The 22782-nt window shown below is 31.8% G+C and overlaps 1 protein-coding gene across 1 annotated transcript in view; it reads right to left on the reverse strand.

Moving 5' to 3' along the window:
- The window catches only part of LOC129216863 (rho-associated protein kinase 2-like), a 102817-nt gene that overhangs the window by 66948 nt on the left and 13087 nt on the right, over positions 1 to 22782 (reverse strand). The window contains exons 4-10 of the mRNA XM_054851078.1: positions 22062 to 22121; positions 21382 to 21459; positions 16014 to 16189; positions 6617 to 6701; positions 6383 to 6536; positions 5153 to 5291; positions 4133 to 4224 (exon numbers count right to left, since the gene is read on the reverse strand). Of these exons, the coding sequence (XP_054707053.1) occupies positions 4133 to 4224; positions 5153 to 5291; positions 6383 to 6536; positions 6617 to 6701; positions 16014 to 16189; positions 21382 to 21459; positions 22062 to 22121 (784 nt within the window). The remainder of the gene's footprint in view (positions 1 to 4132; positions 4225 to 5152; positions 5292 to 6382; positions 6537 to 6616; positions 6702 to 16013; positions 16190 to 21381; positions 21460 to 22061; positions 22122 to 22782) is intronic.

Genomic DNA, 22782 nt, shown 5'->3' on the forward strand with positions numbered 1-22782 from the left:
GTAATTTTAGACCAGTTTCCCAACCGGTGGTTCGCAAGGTGAACAAAGGGGGCTCACGAAAATAATACTCTAATGATGGATTTTTGACACTTTCTTCGGTTTCTCTCTGTAGCTTTTTTATCAGATAATATTCAATCAAAACTTTATAAAAACATTTTTTTTTTTAAATAGCATAGGAGTATATGCAAACTTTGGAAACATCTTTTATTAACTATCGAAAACTATTTTCTTAAATATTTGAGTGTGACAATCCTTATCCCGTTTCTGTTGTGTTGCTCCAGAAATGCCTAGAAATGTGATAGTGCCCCTGTCTGTTACTATAACTCTCGCTAGCTAAACTACTTCGAGCATTATTCATGCAATAGAGATGGAATGTTTAGTAACCAAAAACAGCAGTGAAAGAGTATCAATAAATAAAGATTTTCTTCAAAAAAATTTCTAATGCAAAACTACCACAGTAAGAGAAACGCAGAAAAAAAAAATGCCATGGAATAAAATGATCAAACACAATTTGTGTTATGTCTGAAAAAAGAAGAGTTTATATTATTCTTGCTGCAAAATACTCTTGCAGGAAGGGAGAATAAACAATATTTTTGTCTGTGTTGTTACTTTTTTGTGCAATAATTAGAGTTGATGAAAACCTTTTGCAAAATTACATTGCATAAAAGAAGGGGGGGAGGGATTTTCGTAACTCGTTATGAACTTGTTATTAACTCCTTCGCAAATTTGCAAAGGAATGGGAGAGGTTCGCAACAGAAGAAAGGTTGGGAAACACTGTTCTAGACAAATCATAATTAACAACTTGCCTTGTTAGCATATAAAACACATATTCCCAGTTTACATTTTAAAAAACATTACTAAACATAAAAAAAAAGTTCAAAAACCATTTCACACATCATCATTACTGCAATGAAACAGTTGCTGGTTTCTTTTTTTTTTTTTAAATCTTAAAAAGCGATTTTGAATGTTCTATCTTATTACACTGATCACTATCAAGGCATTAAACAAGAAAGATTTTTCAAAGCAAACATACATGCAGGAAACTCATTTCTGGGAGATGGGATATAGGAGAATGACACAAAAAATGCTGATGAAAATTTAAGCTTCTGTTTATGTTTAAAGGAATTTTCCTGGTTTTTCCAATATAAATGCAAAATATAAATTACAAAGGCATACTTTGCAAAGTGAAGTGTTGATATCATGATTGGATAAACCATGCATAGTAATTCTAAAGATTTACTTTTTCATTAAGTTTCCTAATAGCATTTTTGATTGATCACTTTTCAAGAAGAATATTATACAGGATGTTCCTTTTTAACCTGTAAGACCTTGATTTTCGCAACCCTTAGTCGTAATTGTATACTTTCAATTGCAAAAATGTTCAAAATCAGAGGCAGGGTTAAGATATTGAAAGTTTTAAGCAAAAATAAAAATGAGTCAAAAAAATGTACCATTTATTTTTTTTATACGTGCCCTAGGTTCCCTAACTAATATTTAGAGAAATAATCTCCATTGAAAACTATTACTAACACAAAAAACGTGACATTTGTGCGACCAAAACTCAAGGAGATAGTCCAGTTTAAAGTTTTAAGGGACCGTACGGAAGATGAAATCGGAACTTATCGCTCTTTATGACAGGTCGTCAGGTAAGAAAAACATGGTATTTATATTTTTCATTGCTATTCAAAAATAAATGCAAAGGTTATGCTGTGATACGCAAAAACACAGTACAATACCTTGAATAATTTGAAAAATCATTCTATCAGGGTGGCAACAGATCAGGGAAATCAGGGAAAATTGATCAAATGAAGAAAAAATTTTTATTGCTTTGCAAAATTAAATACCCTTCTTTCCTGTGAATTTTCCACCAATTATTTGTTAAAAAAACGTTTTTTGTTAAGTTAGTGATGTGCCATTATACAAAATGAACCTTTTTTCCTCAAGGATCTCTTAAGTTATTAACCACAGGATGAACTTCCTAAGCTTCTGTGTCTGTAAAGAAGTTTATTTTACACAGCTTGAATTTTTCTGCCACCTGCCCCTTGCTACATAAAATAAACCCTATAAACAAAGAGGAAGCCGTCATTAATGACTTGGCTCCTTTGCTTTTACTCGTTGCCTTGAAGTTATTAACGTATTGGTATCACGATTTCGAGGAAAGATCTTTCTAAATTGATGCTGCTAAAAGCTTAAAAAGTATTACTTGGCATTTTCGATTTTACTGCTAAAATTGAATGTTAAATGAAAATCAACTTTGATTTTTTGCCAAGGTATAATTTGCTCAGGTTATACAAAGGGTGTTTTTTTTTTCTTCTAAAGACTTTAAAATTCTTTTATTTTAAAATCAAGTTATGCACTCTATATTTTGAAACTTATACTTGTTTTTTGCATTTCAATGTTGTTTGTAACAAAAGATTTTTTTTTCCCACTAATACTGAAATCATTTGAAATCGAGTTGTAAGTAAATATTTGCTGTATTCCTTCATTAAAACCTGAGTTCTTGATTAGAGAATAGCTGAATATGACTGGTTGTTTAAAGGTTTCAATTTGTTTTGCATAAATATTTCTATTATTTACGTAAGTAAAACTGCATTACTTATCTATACTTTCACTATTATTTGTTATTCTCGCAGCAAAAATTATACTGCTTGAAAATTTAGTTAAAAGTTACTTCTAAACAAACTTTTTAGTTTTATCAGGATTAGATATGTCTTTAAGAGTGGATTTAATCATTTCTTAGAATTCTTATGTTAACTGGTTACTGGAAGTAAAGTATTTGTTTTAGATTTCCTGAAATATTTCGCTGTGGATAATTTAATATACTATTTTTACTAAAAAAAGGAGCTTCTTTTCAAAATATTTTTTTAATTAACATCTTAAAACGTTTTAAACACTGCATTTTATTAAATATGCAATGGTTTTCTGGTAATATAGAGGAAAGAAACCATTATCATTGGTAACGTAAATCAGAAAAATTCAGTTAACTTAATCAGGGAAAAGTCAGGGAACTTTTTTTCCCCAATTCCTGTTGCCACCCTGTCTATGCACACATGTAATTTTAAACACTTGTTAACCGATATATTTTCCCCCAAAAGGTGTTATTGGCGGCGAGTGAAAAGTGGTGTAAGTCACAAAACCCTGCACTAATTTCAAACTTTTTGTGTTGGAATTATCTTTCAATGGAGATTATTTCATTAAATATAAATAAGGGGACCTGGGGCCTGCATAAAAAGTAAAATTTTATATTTTTTGACTCATTTTCATTTCAAACTTTCAATACCTTAACCCTGCATCTGATTTCAAACATTTTTGCAATTGGAAGTATACATTTAGGGCTAACAGTTGCAAAAATAAAGCTCTTGCAGGTTAAAACGGAACGCCCTGTATAATATAACAGCAAATGATCCATATTGAGTTTAAAACAATTAAAATGCACAAATATCAGTGACAGAAAACTATGTGTGATGGAATCACACAACATATGTGATGAATAAACATCCAGCTTTGGAGAAATGAACTGGATTAATGAAGAATTCACTGCATTACAGAAGAGCTAATTCTCATCACATAAAAATGAAAATAAAAAGATCAGGCTTTTGAAACTACATAAATTTTATGATGAATTTATTTTAAAGTGTTATGGAAAAATAGAAGATTTTATCTTTCACACAGAAAGGCAGAGGATAAAGGTGTATAAGTTTCAGCATTATGCAGAAAAGTTGGCAAACAGTCATAACTCTCTTCTTCAAAGGAATTATTGCAAGATTTGGATGTCAAAATTATTAATACCAATAAAACTTCTTAAAAATTGGGTAAGTGAAGGAAAAATTGGCAGCTTCCTGCCTTTGTAACATTGTGGACCATAAGGGATAGATCTTCCTCCAATTTCAAACTAAAATCAAAATGTGTAGGTACTAATATAACATGTTCAAGTTCTCGCTTTATACGATTAATAATTAATTTGAGGCTTATTTCCAATTTCAGAGTTAATCATAACAGTCAACCTTTAATAGTGGTCTATTTACATAAAATAAAGAAAACATACTATTTGTTTGTCAGCTTTGAGCAATATTAATATTTAAGAAGGATTTTTTTCAAAAATAGCCATCAAACAAAACTTGAAGATACTAACATTCACGAATATTGTCAAAAGTCCATTGATCATTTTGAAAAAAGGGATGCCGTTTGATATCTTCAATGCCGTTTCTTCCCAATCTTTCCATCCTGTATAAAAAATTTTAAAAAAAACAGAAATGAGTGAATAATTTTTAAAATAAAGTTTAAAATATTTCAAAATATAAAAGCATCAAAAATTCAGATACACAATCAAAGGGGAGAAATCCTAACATTCAATTGAATGAATTATTTAAATAATTACTAGGGGCCTCTGCCCCCAGTTCGCTTTGCACATCAACCCCAGTTTACCACTTGCAGTGGCTCAATGCTGCCTGCGGCGAGTGACAATCGATTGGTTTTAATGCTTTTCCCCTTAGATGTTCTGTAGACACATAGTGGATGTCATGTAGACTGCATTATCAATTCATATCTCGCCCCCTTAAGGTTTAGAGGGTAGAACAGGGCACTGCAATGGCAAGGTGGAAATGGCTTCCCCTAAATGTTCTGTATTGAATGGTAATACAGTAAAACCTGTAAAGTTGACCACCCTCATTCCCTGATCCCCTGTCTAAGTTGACTGCCTTTTTCTGGCACAAAATTAGTCTTTTATTATATAAATCACCTCTATAAGTTAACCACTTGTTTAAGTTGACCACTAAAATAGTGCACTGCAAGTGGTCAACTTACACAGGTTTCACTATAGTATCGACCTGGTAGACATTGACAATCCATAGGAGAAAGGGTTACAGATAGGGGTGTGCAGGGGGGGGGGGAGGAACACCTGTTGATTTCTGAAACATGAATTCTGAACATGATCCTGGTTACAGACACATACAGACATACACAAGTTTTAATAGTTATAAATTAAACTTTAAGAGCCTAAAAGTAAGCAACACAGTCTATTTCAGGGGGAAACTACTTTCTAGCATAAAAGGTGCATAAATGTTAAGAAATATTTTTGCAATCTAAAATAATTTTAAATAATGAATGAAACAAACTAAAATCAAAACTTAACAAATAAAACTAGAGCACATACCTTTCAGTAAGGAAGGCACATATAAGATTCTTGGCTTCTTTGGAAATCATGACATCATCAGGAAAATGCAAACTATTTGCAAAATCCATAATTTTTGCATAAGTACCAACCAGAGATTCAGAGTAAAACGGTGTGTCACCTTAAAACAAAGTCAACTACTTTATCATCAATAGTTCAATTCATAACTCAGAATTACAAATTTACCTAGTACAGAGGCAAATAAAAAATATTAAATCTCTTTATGTACCAAGTTTCATCCAGATCTGCAACAGTCCTTCCTAAAATTGTTCCAAATTGTGTCGATTTGGCGTGGAATGACCCGTACAGAATTTTTATCAGGACACATGATAGTGTAATCATGAAAAAAAAAATAAATAAAACAAGTTAGCAATTGAAAGAGCATTCTAAATCAGGTTTCTGGGCGGATAAACTTTTTGCACTCGTGTCCCCCTTGGTCTTAAAGTTTTCTGAAATTTTAAGAAAAGTTGACAAATTTAGCAAGTTTCAATGTGGAAGACATCTTTTAGAGGCTTCTTAGATGGATGCAGACAGCGAAATTGCATGATCAATTTCTCAGTCTTTAAATTAGGCACTTTGCTTGAAATTTTGGCACAGTTCAATACATTAAATCTCAATAACGGGCAGATGAGTGGAAATAACTTTTGCTCCAAAAATATGTCTCACGGTGTTCTTTTGATTGTTACCTATTTAAACCTTTTTTCCATTATTACACTACTGGTGTGGTTAGGGCATAAAACAGGTTTTTCTTCCATTAAGAATAAACCTAGTACATAGCATACAATGTCTCAACATAAGCCAAATGATCACCGAACCCAAGCTGCACTGAATTTTACTATAGGTCTGAAAAATAATATGTCTGGCGATTAAAAAATTTTCCTGGCACCAACAATTTTGCAACTTTTCCAGTTCTCCAGTGATGTATATTTTAAGAGCAATGAACTTTTTGCTCAGTTTTTCAGAGAATTTTATTTCATTCATTTTTTCTTCAAATGAAGAGACACTTTGTTATCCTCAGTGAAAGAAATGTTCACTTTGTTGTACATGATCAGTTTGCTATGAATTATTTTCTAAGAAATAAGGGAAATTGAGACTATTACGTTATAGCCTTAACTACGTCATAGACAATTCGGCTACAGAAGGCATGACTTCAGATTGGTGCTTGAATGATATAAAATTTATTTAAAAAATATGCACAAAATTTATATTTACCAAATAGCATTTCATATAGCAAAACACCAACGCTCCACCAGTCGCATTCTTTTCCGTAACAACCTTGGAGGACAGATCCCCCTTCTGACTTCAAAACTTCGGGTGAAATATAATCTGGAGTTCCAACGGCTGTATCTGAATGAACTAAACCATCCTGTTGATGAAAATATCATTAGAAAAAGCAGTTTTCAAAAACTCTTAAGTGAACTACTGCACTGCTGACGAAATACATACCGGTCCGACCCTCATACAAGTGCCAAAATCTGTCAACCGGATATGGCCTTGGGTATCCAGCAGAATATTGTCAGGCTTAACATCTCTACACAAACAGAATTAGAATGACCAATTAAAGACAAAATTCCGTTTTAACATATTTTATGTAAGCAGAACAACACTTCTACTCAAGTACACAAGAGATTTTGAAAGTGTATTTGAATAAATGAAAGGCAGCAGGGATCACACACTAGGGAAAAAAGTAAGGACAGATATCCCAGTTTTACCAAAATTTTGAGTAGGAATTTTTAGAATTAATGTAGGATTATTTTTTTAAATTTTTTTTTATTAGTTTTTAACTTATATTTATTTATTGCAATTTAGTTTATACTACATCAAGATTTTGAAAGAGTATAATTTAAATAAATAACAGGCAGCATGGATCACACAAAGGAAAAAAGGTGAGATTTTTAGTTTATTATTATTTTTTAATTTTCATTTATTTATTTATTGCAATTTAGTATACATTACATCAAGAGGTTGTGAAAAGTGTTTGAATAAATTAAAGGCAGCTGGGATCACACTAGCAAAAAAAGTAAGATTTCCCACCTTCACCAAAATTTTAAGTGGGAATTTTTAGAATTGAAATGGGATTTTTTAAAATTCCTTATTATTTTTTAATTTTTTTTTATTTATTGATTTACTTATTTATTGCAGCTTAGTTTATTGCTCTAGAATTTCAGATTAATATATATTTGAAGAAAATACGTGCATATTATCGTAGTATTTAGCTCAAATTTTTTTAATGGTCAAAATGCTGACAACAGAAATAAGTTTAACAGTAGCAAGTTATGGCAGCGATTAACATTGCTACACAGGCAGGCAGTAGTCATCTTCTAATCCATTATTTACTAAATAGTGTGATAAAGATGTAATTTCAATTGCCCTCAACACTAAGATAAAATCTCAATGTTTCTAGAAAAAGAAAGTTCAAAAATGGCCATTTTGACAAAGCATGCTTTTTGGTGCAGCTTAGGCATTAACAAGGGCTTAAAAATATTTTTTTGTTAGGTACAACTAGCCATGGGTACAGAATATGTCCGATCCAGCGATCTAGGATCGGGGGAAATTTGAACCATATGGGGAAATTTTGCAGATTAATTTTTTTTTAATTTTAATTTTTCGATTTTTTTAGCAAGTGTCTTTTGAATGCATTTTCTTTTTTCATTCACTATTTGTTGGATAATGATTTACATTTAATAATAAATATTAGATCGGAGATTTTAATTGAAACATGCATGTATTTATTTAACATACATTTTAGATACCTAGTTCTACAAGTTACCAGTTCATTCTATTAGTTTTAAGGATGCAGGTTTTTTTTTTTTTTTCAAAATTATCTATACCTATAGTAATGAATGAATTTTTATCTGAAACATAAAACATATTGTAAAATGTTGGGGAAATTTTCATATAAATTAGGGGAAATGTTGGCAGTAAAAACATTTTCTGCAGCCCTGCAACTAGCAACGAGATAATCTCAAAGTTCCAAAGGTGTCTAAATGTTCAGTAAAGCAAAAGAATGGCGCTACTCTTGATCTTTCCATCCTGTTTTCTTGTGGCAAAATTCCTCAAGTCTTCTGTTCACTGAGAATAATAACATGACAGTTGAAAATTATCTTCAACCATTCCACTTGCTGTCTTCATAAAATAAATTTGAAACATAGAAAAATTTGAGATGATAAATTTTGCGATCTTTTTGATGTATGTCCGCTAATGGTGAACAGCATTAAAGAGATGTTGAGTGAGAATTTAGAAAAAAATAGCGAATTTTTCAAATCCCCCTTCTAGAGCGAAACCTGAAAGGCAGTATAATTCCATCCATCCAAGCATTGATGAGAAATGATGATACACAGCTACTTGGAAAACATACATAAACTTCATGTACCTTAGAAAGTTTTTTTTTTTTTTTTTTTTTTTTTTTTTTTTTCAGGATGACGGTGAATCATATGAACAAGCTAAAATCCTTTACAGTTATTTTGAAGTACATCCTGCACAACTCTAGAGTAAGATTTGGCCCCTGAAATTCATTGATTGAACATATATAGACATAATTAAAAGATCACTTAATGAACAAAATCCTACACCATCAACAGCTTTGTAAAAAGGATAGCTTGATAGCATGGTTAAGTACTCCTTCAGAGGACGTCTGTCTAAGTCATGTTAAGTTGCCTACTCAGAGACAAAAATTAGGAAGTTACTATCGGATATTGTCCGTCAAGCTATATTGCTTGACATGCCTACCTGGGGACGCAAATAATCAATCAAGAAACCTTTTTTTAAAACTAAATATATTGTACTTTAACGAAAATATACTTTCAGCCTTCAGCATTCCTTGTGTGCATGTTTTGTTTAAAGTATATCTCCTCACTTTATCAACTTTCTTTTCCCTCCCATATGCACATACTTTTTATGAACATTTGGCTACCATTATTACAATGAGACAACTTGTTGGGTGTGTCATGTGTCTTTTCATTTTTTATACATAAAATAAATAAACTGGTAGTTCTTATCGTCTGCAGCTGAGCCTAGAACTTTAATTTAATTAATATAATTTTCATCGCTCGTGTGAGTGGCAACGTTTAAATTAATTTTCTTGATGGAACAAAAAGATTACTGAGTAGCGATTAGTCAAGCAGCGTTGCTGCATCACATTCTTTTCATTCTGAAATATCTCGATCATTCTAAGTCATATTTATTTCTAAATTTATGTTAAATGTTACGTTCGTGTGTTGTAATAAATGTTTCAGTATAGTTATTGCAAGTATATTTTATTGCGAATTCACAACGAAGAGTAAGCGGCTCTACAATTCAAAAAAAAAGTCACGTAGCCCGCCATGCTCAACCATTTTTGGAGCCACCAGTGAGGAATTTGTTGTTTCGTTTATGATTCATGGAATCCTTTTCATAAGGTACGATATTTTAAAATCTCTTGTAATGAAAAATGCAAATGTAGGACATTGCATAAAACGTAAATAACGGACATTTAATTCATATTCGAATGCAAATTCCCATGAACATTATTATTCTAATTTATTTGTGCTATAAATGAAACTGAGTGTTTTATTCATTGAAATGGTTTATATTCTATTCTGAATGAAGTGTATAAGAAACGTTTATCAGAAAAATCATTCTTGAATGTTGATATATTTTGTTGTAATTCTTGGAAAAGGTTCTTAACCCTGGTTTACAACCAAAGATACATTCGATTCTATTAAACTTTATTGCATGATATAGATACATTCTATTCTATTTATTCTCATTCTATCTTTCATTTTGTGATAAACCATGACTTCTAAAGCTGCATCTGCGTATGAAAAAGCAAAAAAGAAACGAGCTACTATTCGCGCGGTAACAACTAAGCTACTGAATAAAATTTCTGAGCAGTTAAATAATGAAGACGTTACTGTGGAAGATTTAAGCACATTCAAGCTGCAATTAAATAGTAAGCTAAATCAAATTCAAGTCGCTGATGCAGAAGTTGAAAACTTAATCGAAGATATGGATGAATTCGAAAATGAAATAGAAGCTAGCCAAGAATATTCAGATAAAATTCTAAATCTTCAGTTCGATATTGAAAGCAGAATTGAAAAAATTAAGCTTGACTTTGAGAAAGATAATCGGTCTACATTACCATCGCGAAGTGGACCTTTTCAAACAAGTACGAGCATAAATTTGCCTAAATTCGATCTTCCAGCATTTAACGGAAATATAAGTAATTGGATTAGCTTTAAACAAATTTTCATTTCGACTATTCATGATAATTTTAATTTAAGTCAACTACAAAAATTGCAATACTTGCATGCATCAGTTACAGAAGAAGCTGCTCGACTAATAAAGGGCTTTCCTATCACAGAAAATAATTATTCTCAAGCTTGGGAAACGTTAATTAGTCGTTATGACAACAAAAGAGAGTTATCATATGCTTTAGTTTCGAAAATATTTAGCATTAAACCAGTCAAATTGATGACCTCTAAATCTCTTCCGGATATTTTGGATTCTTGCAATGAAGCAATTCGTAATCTAAAAACGTTGGGATTTGAGTTAGACAAACTTTCAGAATTAATCATTATTCAATTTCTCGAAAAACGCTTAGATGATAATATCCGAAAACAGTGGGAGCTCACATTAGAAGATGAAGAAATTCCATCGTATAAGAAATTTATTGAATTTTTAGAAAGGCATGCCAGAAGCATGAAAACCTGCAAAGAAATCTATCCCAAAGAGGAACTTTTGAAATCCAAGAAGTCAGTTAGCTATAATTCCGTAACAAACGTAAATCGTAGAAGTTGTGTATTGTGCAATTTAGATCATGCATTGTTCAAATGTTCAGAATTCAGAAATTTGAGCACTCAAGAACGGTGGAATCTAGCGAAGAAGAATAAACTTTGCTTTAACTGCTTGAGAGCTAATCACGATACTTCGAAGTGTAAAGTTACTTTTCACTGCAAAGATTGTTCTAAAAGACACCACACTCTCTTACATGATTCTTCATACAAATCGAACCTTTCAGTCGATAATTCTGCACAGAGGTCAAGTGATTCTGTTCAAGTTAATAATTCTCAGTCCAGCAGTCTAGCTTTAACTGGTCTGAATAATTCGTGCAATATTCTGCTATCTACAGCTTTAGTCAAAGTCAAGGATTCTCAAGGACATTGGCAACTGTGTAGAACTTTACTCGATTGTGGTTCTCAAACCTCATTGATGACTGAAGAATGCTGTAATAGACTTAATCTAAAAACATTTTCAACTAATCACTTAGTCATAGGAACTGGTAATCAAGTTGCTGGAAAGTCCAATTACTTAGTAAATTTAAACTTTACTCCACGGTTTAATTCAGAAACCTTTTCTACTAAAGCACTAATAGTTAAAGAACTTACTACGAAATTACCAAATTTCCTTATTTCTAGTCATAAATGGTCACACATTGAAAGTTTGCAGTTAGCAGATCTTGATTTCTACATCTCCAGAAACATAGACATAATATTAGGTGCAGATGTATTTTTTGACATAATTCAAGGTCGCAAGATAAGTGGTGGAAAAGACACACCTACAGCTATTCAATCAAAGTTAGGTTGGATTCTCTCAGGAAGGGTATCGTCCAAATTATATGAAGGTACAGAAAATACCAAATTGAGTCACCACTCCAGTGTAAAAATTGATGAAGTTCTTCAGAAATTCTGGGAATTGGAATCTATTCCTCAGAAAGAAAAGTTAAGCATTCAAGACGCAAACTGTGAAAAGTTTTACTCAGAAACTACAACTAGAGATGACACTGGAAGATATGAAGTCAAACTGCCATTCAAGGAAGAACCAAGTCTTGGAAATTCGAGAGATCAAGCGGTTGCACGATTTCTGTCGTTGGAAAGGAAACTAATCCAAAATCCTAGCATGTATGATCAATACAAGAATTTCATGAGGGAATATTTATTCTTAAACCACATGGAATTAGTGCAAACAGAAGAGATCATAGTAGAAGATCGCAAGTGTTTTTATATGCCACACCACGGAGTAATTAGAGAACAAAGCAGCACCACAAAATTAAGAGTTGTGTTCGACGCATCAGCTAAATCATCCACAAACATCTCGCTAAATGATGTTTTGCATGCTGGACCCAAACTCCAAACTGATCTATTTTATATTCTATCAAATTTCAGAATACACTCCATAGCTCTTGCGGCTGATATCGAAAAAATGTTCCGACAAATTCTTGTCTCACATTCAGATTCTGATTTTCAGACAATTATATGGCGAGAAAATCCCGATCAAAAGATTGAAGACTATAGATTGAAGACAGTGACTTACGGAACTGCTTGCGCACCGTATTTAGCCATAAGAACTATTAAAAAACTTGCTGAAGATGAAGAGATGAATTTTCCTAAAGCCTCAAAAGTTATCGACAAGGACTTTTACGTAGATGATCTATTAACAGGAGCCGATTCAATTCAGGAAGCTGAAAATCTCATGAGTGATTTAATTAATCTAATGAGAAGAGGTGGATTCACTCTTCGAAAATGGATATCAAATGAACATAGTATTCTTTCAAAATTACCTCCTGAACTAAAAGGAACAGAACAGTCTATAAATATTGCTGAAGATCAGTCAGTGAAACTTCTTGGCATTCAGTGGGATCCAAATCAAGACACATTTGCGATTCATTTAAATCCAGCTCAAGAAGTCACCACAAAACGGCAATTATTGTCAAGCATTGCTAGAATTTATGATCCCCTCGGTTTCATTTCACCCTCTACAGTTTTAGCTAAAATTATGATGCAGAAATTATGGTTATGCAAGTCAAAATGGGATGATCCACTCCCAGACAGTATCCTTAAAGAATGGACAAGTTTTGCTTCACAGCTTCCGATACTTGAACATATTCAAATGCCACGACATTTCTTCATCCAAAATTCTGCAGTAAAATGTATTCAAATTCATGGCTTTTGCGATGCTTCCCAAAAGGCTTTTGCTGCTGTCCTTTACATGAGATCAGAATTTGAAGATGAGAAAGTCAAGATTAGTTTAATCGCCGCGAAAACCAGAGTCGCACCACTAAAAACAATAACGCTTCCTCGTTTGGAGCTGTGTGCAGCTGTAATGTTAAGCCAACTCTACAAGAATGTAGTTGAAAATCTTGCCATTCAAGTAGATGAGTCATTCTTTTGGACGGATTCCCAAATAGTGCTTGATTGGATAAATTCCGAACCTCATAAATGGAAATCCTTCATTTCTAATAGGATATCGCAAATTCATACTAATACTCAAGTCGATGCCTGGCATCACGTTGTAAGCAAAGAGAACCCTTGTGATTGTGCCTCAAGAGGACTCATGCCTTCAAAACTTCTTAATCATTCATTATGGTGGAAAGGTCCTTCTTGGCTTTCAGATTCGCCAATAGTTATCCCTCCACAAAACCATTCAGCTCCGGAAAAAGAAAAAAATCTCAGAAGTGTCAGAGAAAACGGCAAGTTATTCTAATCAAGTAGAAGGCGAGTTAAACTTCATTCATAACTATTCTTCGCTGAGTAAACTTACTAGAGTAGTTGCGTATAGCGTACGATTTATTCAAAATGCAAAATGTGACAAAAATAATCGGAAAGTAGGTTCTCTTAAGACATCAGAATTACTTGACGCCACAACTCGCATTGTAAAGTTGGTCCAAGATTCAGAATTCAAATCGGAAATTCATGCTATTCAAACTAAAGGGAGTTTGCCAGCTAAAAGTTCCTTAATATCATTGAATCCTTTTCTTGACAAAAACGGTATTTTAAGAGTTGGCGGCAGACTTAAACACTCTAATATGTCAAATGATCAAAAACATCCAATGCTACTTCCTAAAAATCATCACCTTTCGGATTTAATTATAGATTATTATCACAAACTCTCTCTTCATGGAGGAACACAAGTTGTACTCTCACTCATTAGACAGCGGTTTTGGCTGATATCAGGAAGAGATAAAGTCAGAAGAAATATTCAGCGTTGTCTGACATGCTTCAAGATGAAGAAGAAAATCATGTGCCAAATTATGGGAGATTTACCTAAAGATCGCGTTCTTCCTTCCAGACCATTTCTCAAAACGGGAATAGATTTTGCAGGGCCGATAATAACGAAGCCAAATCTCAAGAGAACAAGGGTTACCACAAAGTCATACATTGCTTTATTCATTTGCTTCACGACAAAAGCAGTTCATCTTGAAGTTGTGTCCGAACTAAGTACAGATTCATTCTTAGCGTGCCTCAGAAGATTTATATCGAGAAGAGGGAAACCTTCAGACATATATACTGATAACGGCTCTAACTTTAAAGGTGCAAGAAACTATTTATACAGTCAAATGGAAATTCTTAAATCAGCATCAGTTCAGGACTTTGCTTCAGAATTGTTTATTAACTGGCATTTCATCCCACCCAGTGCACCTCATTTTGGAGGTATCTGGGAGTCTAACATCAAATCAATGAAGCAACATCTTTTCAAAGTATGTAAATCAGCAGTGCTTAATTATGAAGAATTATCAACTTTAATTATTCAGATTGAAGCATGTATGAATTCAAGATCACTAACTCCTCTTAGTAATGATCCAAACGACCTTGATCCCTTAACACCGGGTCACTTTCTGATTGGAGCACCGCTTCTAGCAATGCCTGAGTCTTATAAAGCAGAAAATTCGCTATCATACACTTCAAGATTTAAGTTGATTCAAGCTCTTCGCGAAGGATTCTGGAGGCGATGGAGTGCTGAGTATCTCACACAGTTACAGCAGAGAAGTAAATGGAAGTCATCTAACCCAAATATAAAAACTGGACAACTGGTGTTGTTAAAAGAAGATCTCAAACATCCCATGAAATGGAGTTTAGGAAGAGTTATGGAAACTTTTCCTGGAGATGATGGAGCTGTAAGAGTTGTTCAGGTGAAAACTACATCAGGAACATTTAAAAGACCAATAACTAAGATTGCTCCCCTACCAACTTAGACTTAGTTTTGGACATTTGTCCAATGGGGGGAGTATGGTAGTTCTTATCGTCTGCAGCTGAGCCTAGAACTTTAATTTAATTAATATAATTTTCATCGCTCGTGTGAGTGGCAACGTTTAAATTAATTTTCTTGATGGAACAAAAAGATTACTGAGTAGCGATTAGTCAAGCAGCGTTGCTGCATCACATTCTTTTCATTCTGAAATATCTCGATCATTCTAAGTCATATTTATTTCTAAATTTATGTTAAATGTTACGTTCGTGTGTTGTAATAAATGTTTCAGTATAGTTATTGCAAGTATATTTTATTGCGAATTCACAACGAAGAGTAAGCGGCTCTACAATTCAAAAAAAAAGTCACGTAGCCCGCCATGCTCAACCATAAACAATGATAGGTCAGAAATAGTTTTAAAGAAAATCCTTTATTGAGATATCAGTTGTAAATACATGCATTGTTTGCTATGTCTATCAATATACAAATTAATAAATACATGCTCAAGTTTTTTTTTTTTTTTTTTTTTTATCAAAATGTCAGAAAGGACATTTAAAAACTTAGAGCTCTTCGAGTCCAGATGCACGATAGTACTGTAACAGAGGTTATGGTACATCATTTTACTATGGTTGCTAGTGCACCTTACAAGAAAATGATGTTGATGATATTTTTAATAATGTACATGAGCAAAAATTAAGTACACTTTAAAAATAATTACACATGCCAAAAAAAGTACTAATAAACTTACTGCACTGTAAGCATTAAAAAAAAAGATTGTTTCTAATAAAAAACAAATAATTGCAAATGAGTTCTACCTTTCCTTTTTCAAAGTTTGACCAAGATGATTTTTTCCCATCCTTTTTTAAATAAAATAATCAAAGCAAACAATTTCAAAACTCACCTATGTACAAAGCCCATAGAATGAATGGCATCAACAGCTAAAACAACTTCAGCAACATAAAATTTTGCCCACTTTTCAGGAACATCAAAGTTACTCATTAAAGTAACAAGATCTCCACCAGGGAGATAATCAACAACCATGTACAAATGCTTGGCATCTTGGAAAGCAAAGTGCAACTGGAAAACATAATAAAAGGCATGATTACAAAACAAAAAAAACAAAAGATTCAATTCAACACACAAGTTAGAAAATACAAAATTATTAGCATTCTTCAAAAAGTAATTTACAGACCTCGCAGAGACATTTTACAAAAATGTAACAGGAAGTATGGGAAACTGCACCATAAAACGTAGCAATTTTACAGGACTTTATACAACAGCATGTAATAAATATAACAATTTAATAAATAAATACTGATATTACATAAATAACAGCTTAATAAATAAATAAACAGCATATGTATGTACAAGAAAATTTTACTTATAGATGTATTGCATTGAAATCTTTGTATACAGTAAGTGTCCGATAAATTTAAAACTCACAAACATGTTTACACATGATGGAAACAAATCAAGCTTTTTTTTTCTTATATTTTCAATAGAAATCAGCAATGACAACCCAAATGTTTTGGTATTTTGGAAATTAAATCAAACTGTAAAAGAAATTAAAAAATATATATATATATATATATATAATAATAATAATAAAAGTGAAAAATATTGAAAAGACCACACCAAGAGCCCATAGATGCGCAACGCAGCAAAACTAAAAAGCCAAGTAAATATAAAATTAAGCAAACAGAATTACAAATATTAAACAAATTATAAATAACAAATGATGACAAAAAGGAAAAATGCAAACAGCTATTAAGTAGGAATAGATAAAGAGTGAATCCAGAGCTCATCAGCCGTGGAGGATTCATTAATTATGGTCAAAAGACCAAAATTTTAACTAAAAACTAGGAGAGAGTGTTTAAGCTCCAGTACATGTAATATAGAGTAACAATGGGCAAACGCACCACTTGCTAGGCTAAAAACAATAAACTAGAGCTCAAACCTAAAACTAAAAGCAGGGGGTTTCGCCTCGACTAATTAGGAAAACAAGTTCCGATAATTAGCCTTCCACGGGACAGTACCTGCCAATAACAAAACCGTCCCACCTTGAAATCCGCGTAAACAAATCCAATCCACCGCTCAGCCTGATAAAAAAACCAATCCATTTGTCAACAAAACATCAAAAACACATCCCGAAATCGGTCCACAGACACGCCGAGTCGCCTGTTTCGCACGTGTAAAATTCATCCACCATGGTGATTCATAAAAAAATGGTTTGTCACGGTTGTATCATACATTTACACAGTTAAACAGTTTCAAAGGAAGCGAAATGTTCATCGAAGGCTATACTTAAGCAAATGTTTTCAACTAGATTTTTAGGGAAGTTATTATTAAAATGTAAGTTTTTGAGTACTGAAATTTCTTGCTTAAATGCAGAGATGGTATTGCAAATTCTTTTAATTCTGATAGCTTGCGAAACAATAATGCCAATAAAAACCTTTTTACTTAGGCAGGAGGAAAAATCTTGTAAACTGTTAACTGTGAAATTGAATTCACGTCTTTTATCATAGATTGTAGTGGAACAATTTGAGTCAATTTGTATGTTGATATCCAGGAAATTAAAGCTATTTTGATTAGAACTGGTCTTTTTGAGCGTTAATGAACTATGATAAATAGTTTTGCTGAGTTCAGAAAAATTAGGAAAATTTATACACAAAAGGTCATCAATGTATCTGCAACAAAGAGGTGTAGAGGAAGGATAGTCAATTAAATATTTTCGTTCATAATATAAAAGAAAAAGGTTGGCTAATGTAGAGCTAAAATTAGCTCCCATTGCTATGCCATTAATTTGTAGAAAACATAAATTACCATTTTTGAAAAAATTATTGAAAATACAAAATTTAAAAAGACCAAGAAAAAACAATTCCTTAAAATCAAGGGAATCCTTGACTGAGTTAAAAAGTTCTGAAACAGAGGAAAAAAGTTCAATGAGAGGGATATTGGTGAAGAGGTTTTCAAAATCAAAAGTTTCTAAGTAATTTATAACAAGCATATTAAGTAAATTGATGACTTCAACACTATTATTAACAATCCAGAACCAATTCATTTGTTGAAGTTTAAGTTGTTCAAGAATTTTTTTGAGAAACTGTTCAAGCTTTACACTCAGATTTTTTCCAATGGTGTTGGTCGCAGAGCAAATAAAGCGAAATCCAACAGGTGTTTTATGAAATTTTGGAATTGCATATAAGTAAGGTAAGTTAACAGAATCGGGACTTCAACAAATGAATTGGTTCTGGATTGTTAATAATAGTGTTGAAGTCATCAATTTACTTAATATGCTTGTTATAAATTACTTAGAAACTTTTGATTTTGAAAACCTCTTCACCAATATCCCTCTCATTGAACTTTTTTCCTCTGTTTCAGAACTTTTTAACTCAGTCAAGGATTCCCTTGATTTTAAGGAATTGTTTTTTCTTGGTCTTTTTAAATTTTGTATTTTCAATAATTTTTTCAAAAATGGTAATTTATGTTTTCTACAAATTAATGGCATAGCAATGGGAGCTAATTTTAGCTCTACATTAGCCAACCTTTTTCTTTTATATTATGAACGAAAATATTTAATTGACTATCCTTCCTCTACACCTCTTTGTTGCAGATACATTGATGACCTTTTGTGTATAAATTTTCCTAATTTTTCTGAACTCAGCAAAACTATTTATCATAGTTCATTAACGCTCAAAAAGACCAGTTCTAATCAAAATAGCTTTAATTTCCTGGATATCAACATACAAATTGACTCAAATTGTTCCACTACAATCTATGATAAAAGACGTGAATTCAATTTCACAGTTAACAGTTTACAAGATTTTTCCTCCTGCCTAAGTAAAAAGGTTTTTATTGGCATTATTGTTTCGCAAGCTATCAGAATTAAAAGAATTTGCAATACCATCTCTGCATTTAAGCAAGAAATTTCAGTACTCAAAAACTTACATTTTAATAATAACTTCCCTAAAAATCTAGTTGAAAACATTTGCTTAAGTATAGCCTTCGATGAACATTTCGCTTCCTTTGAAACTGTTTAACTGTGTAAATGTATGATACAACCGTGACAAACCATTTTTTTATGAATCACCATGGTGGATGAATTTTACACGTGCGAAACAGGCGACTCGGCGTGTCTGTGGACCGATTTCGGGATGTGTTTTTGATGTTTTGTTGACAAATGGATTGGTTTTTTTATCAGGCTGAGCGGTGGATTGGATTTGTTTACGCGGATTTCAAGGTGGGACGGTTTTGTTATTGGCAGGTACTGTCCCGTGGAAGGCTAATTATCGGAACTTGTTTTCCTAATTAGTCGAGGCGAAACCCCCTGCTTTTAGTTTTAGGTTTGAGCTCTAGTTTATTGTTTTTAGCCTAGCAAGTGGTGCGTTTGCCCATTGTTACTCTATATTACATGTACTGGAGCTTAAACACTCTCTCCTAGTTTTTAGTTAAAATTTTGGTCTTTTGACCATAATTAATGAATCCTCCACGGCTGATGAGCTCTGGATTCACTCTTTATCTATTCCTACTTAATAGCTGTTTGCATTTTTCCTTTTTGTCATCATTTGTTATTTATAATTTGTTTAATATTTGTAATTCTGTTTGCTTAATTTAATATATATATATATATATATATATATATATATATATATATATATATATATATATATATATATATATACTAAAGTAAATTTACTAGCACAAGTGAACACAACAAGGCTTAAGAGACTTTCTTGCTTTATTTTTTCATTATTTTCATCATTTTACTTTAATTTTTTATTATTTACTTTTATTTACTTATCTTGCATCTTAGTAAAAATTGTATGGATGGTAGGATAGTGTTTATCAGTTGTAAAATATTTCTACACAGTTAAACACAGTGCACCAATATCACAAAAATCTTTTTTCAAGTGGGGAGAAAAAAACATCTTAAGGGAAGAACTTCTGCAAAAAGGTGGTCGTCATTCAGTGTTGATATGATATTAGATGTACCATGAAGGTTTTTTGTTATATACTCCAATTTTTTCCTATGACATGAAAATGTGTCAAAAAATAGGTTACAGAAAGTGCCTGAAAAAAAAAAAAGTTTGTAAACATGACAACTTTTTAAACTGTTATATTTGGAGACAATTTTTAAGACATAATTTTGCTTACTTTATATTAAAATAACTTACTTCATTATGATTTAAATTTAAAATTTTCAAAACAAATGTGGCAACTGAAATAGAACCAGCTTTAAGTTCTGAAATTAAAATTATGAGTGATACAATTCGCATATCTCCAAAATGAAATCATTAACAGTCTTTAAGTTATGTTGTTGATGTGTTTCGTACAATTCTCTTGGGTGTAAAGAAGCCCAACTAGCACTGTGCTGCTCAATATTGGCTTCATTCTCTACTTGTTCAAACTAGAAAAAAACAAAAATATTCAAATGACTAATGCCGTTCTTAAGTTTAATTATTAGTCCTTTGAGTGTATATTTGGTCTCTGAAGCAGTTTCCTATTTTCACAATAACTTCGTTTGCTTGTTCGTAAGAGCTGTCCAATCCAAGACCTCTCAAAGGAATTTAACAGCTTGATTAGCATTACCTCATGTCCTTCAAACCACAGATCACAAATTAAATATTTTATGAGTGAGCATTTTTGTCTTTAGGAAAGAAATACTGAGCAAGTAGTTGACAAAATAAAGTGCAAAATTTAGATCATTAAAATCATTTAATTTTTAGTGAACTTCTCCAAAAATACAGGGTGGCCAACTTCTAGAGAATGCATAAATTGTTTTTTTTTCTATGCTACCCCAATTTTTTGCTTGACATAAGAAAATCTCATATGAGCAAACATTTTCAACCTTCTTTTTTTATTATCGATCTTAAATGATGAGAATCAATAACCTGGAGATTCTATATTTAGATGACACTTTTGTTGTTTAATTTTTTTTGCCTGATCTTATGGATCTTATGGCCTGATCCTAATATTTGCCCTGAACATCTACATAAGTGTTTTTTCTTTTTAAAAAAGTGAAAGTTTACCCCCCAAAAAAACCTTTTTATAATGTAAAGCCTGCTTGAATTAAGCTCTGAAAAAATTATGAATAAAATCGAACCGCAGGCGATTTGTAACTATGACGAGGAAAATTTTGTTCTCTAAATAAACATTAAAAACTATTGCAGCCATAGTTATCTGAAAGGTCAGAGCAACATTAACTTTGGTCAAGTGATAATAATAAATAGTTTGTGATTACTCAAAAAAAAAAGGGTAAGTAGTACACTTACCTTTACAATCCATTCCGAATTTGCAAAGGCCATGATAAACCGTTCTTCCCAGTAGAAAGCAGAATCAGAACGTTTTATCTAAATAAATAACATTGAACACTTATTACACAAAAACATTCATTAAGAAAGATTTATAAAAAGTTCATACAAAATAAATTATCTTTCCCTCATAAAAAGAACATTCTCAAATAAGTATTTATACAATTAATTGAGGAATCAAATGTGTGTATGTATATATATATATATAATAAGCAAGCCAAATTCCAAATATTAAACAAATTATAAAAAATAATGATGATAAAAAGGAAAACTGCAAATAGCTATTAAATAGGAAAAGATAAAGTATGAATCCAGAGCTCATCAGCAGTGGAGGATTCATTAAATACGGTCAAAATACCAAATTGTTTTTTAACTGTGAACTAAAAGAGAATGTTTAAGCTCCAGTACATGCAATATAGAATAACATTGGGCAAATGCACCATATGCTAAACTATAAACAATAAACAAGAGCTCAAACCTAAAACTAAAAGCAGGGAGTTTGGCCTGAACCATAAAAATTGTACTTTGTTATGAAATCATATTATTTGAAAGACATTTAACAAAAAAAAAACAAAAAAAAAGTTTTTTTTTTTTTTTTGGAAAAGTATTTATGTGATGTAGAGGAGTGAAAAAAAACTTACCATTTCAAATTTGCTAAGTCTTTTCATAGCATACACTTGCTTTGTTGATTTATGTCTGACCTGAAATGAAACAAAAGTTACGTAAGAAACACATCAGATACAAATATGCATGAAATAAAAGAATATGCATTTACACAAACTGAACATTTTCTACATTAGAAACAAATTTTTGTAAAAGGGCAATTCCACAAAAATGTCAATCTGAACGCCAAAATTTGCATATTAGCTCAGCAACTATTATAACTACAAAACAAAGACTAGTAATAGGTACTGATTAAATAATTACAAAGTTTTAACTTAATTATTTTGCTACCAAGGACACAAATTTACAAATCTAAAATTTTTGAAAATATTTTTTGTGATTCCAATAAATCATTCAAAATTTTTCTATAGGTAAGAATTAACATGTAAACTAACTTTTTATTTCTTCGAAAAATCTAATATGATACACAATAATTGTTCAATCACTAAAAACACTGAAAAGAAGTTGAAATTGCAAAATGGTTTTTCAAAATAAAAGAAGCTGCAAACATGCAGCTATAACGATGCAAAACTATGGATGAACAGCAAAACCCATTTGAACTTACTAAATATATTATAAAAATGAGTAGTGATTTTTTTATTAGTTCGTAACTGTGCCGAATTTTCGAGAAGTCCTGAGAAATATTAACCAAGTTTTTCGAAAACAAAAAATTAGTTTGTGTTGATTTCTGACTTTGTA

The sequence above is a fragment of the Uloborus diversus genome, chromosome 2 (assembly GCF_026930045.1).
Source record: "Uloborus diversus isolate 005 chromosome 2, Udiv.v.3.1, whole genome shotgun sequence".
Classification (NCBI taxonomy): Eukaryota; Metazoa; Arthropoda; class Arachnida; order Araneae; family Uloboridae; genus Uloborus; species Uloborus diversus.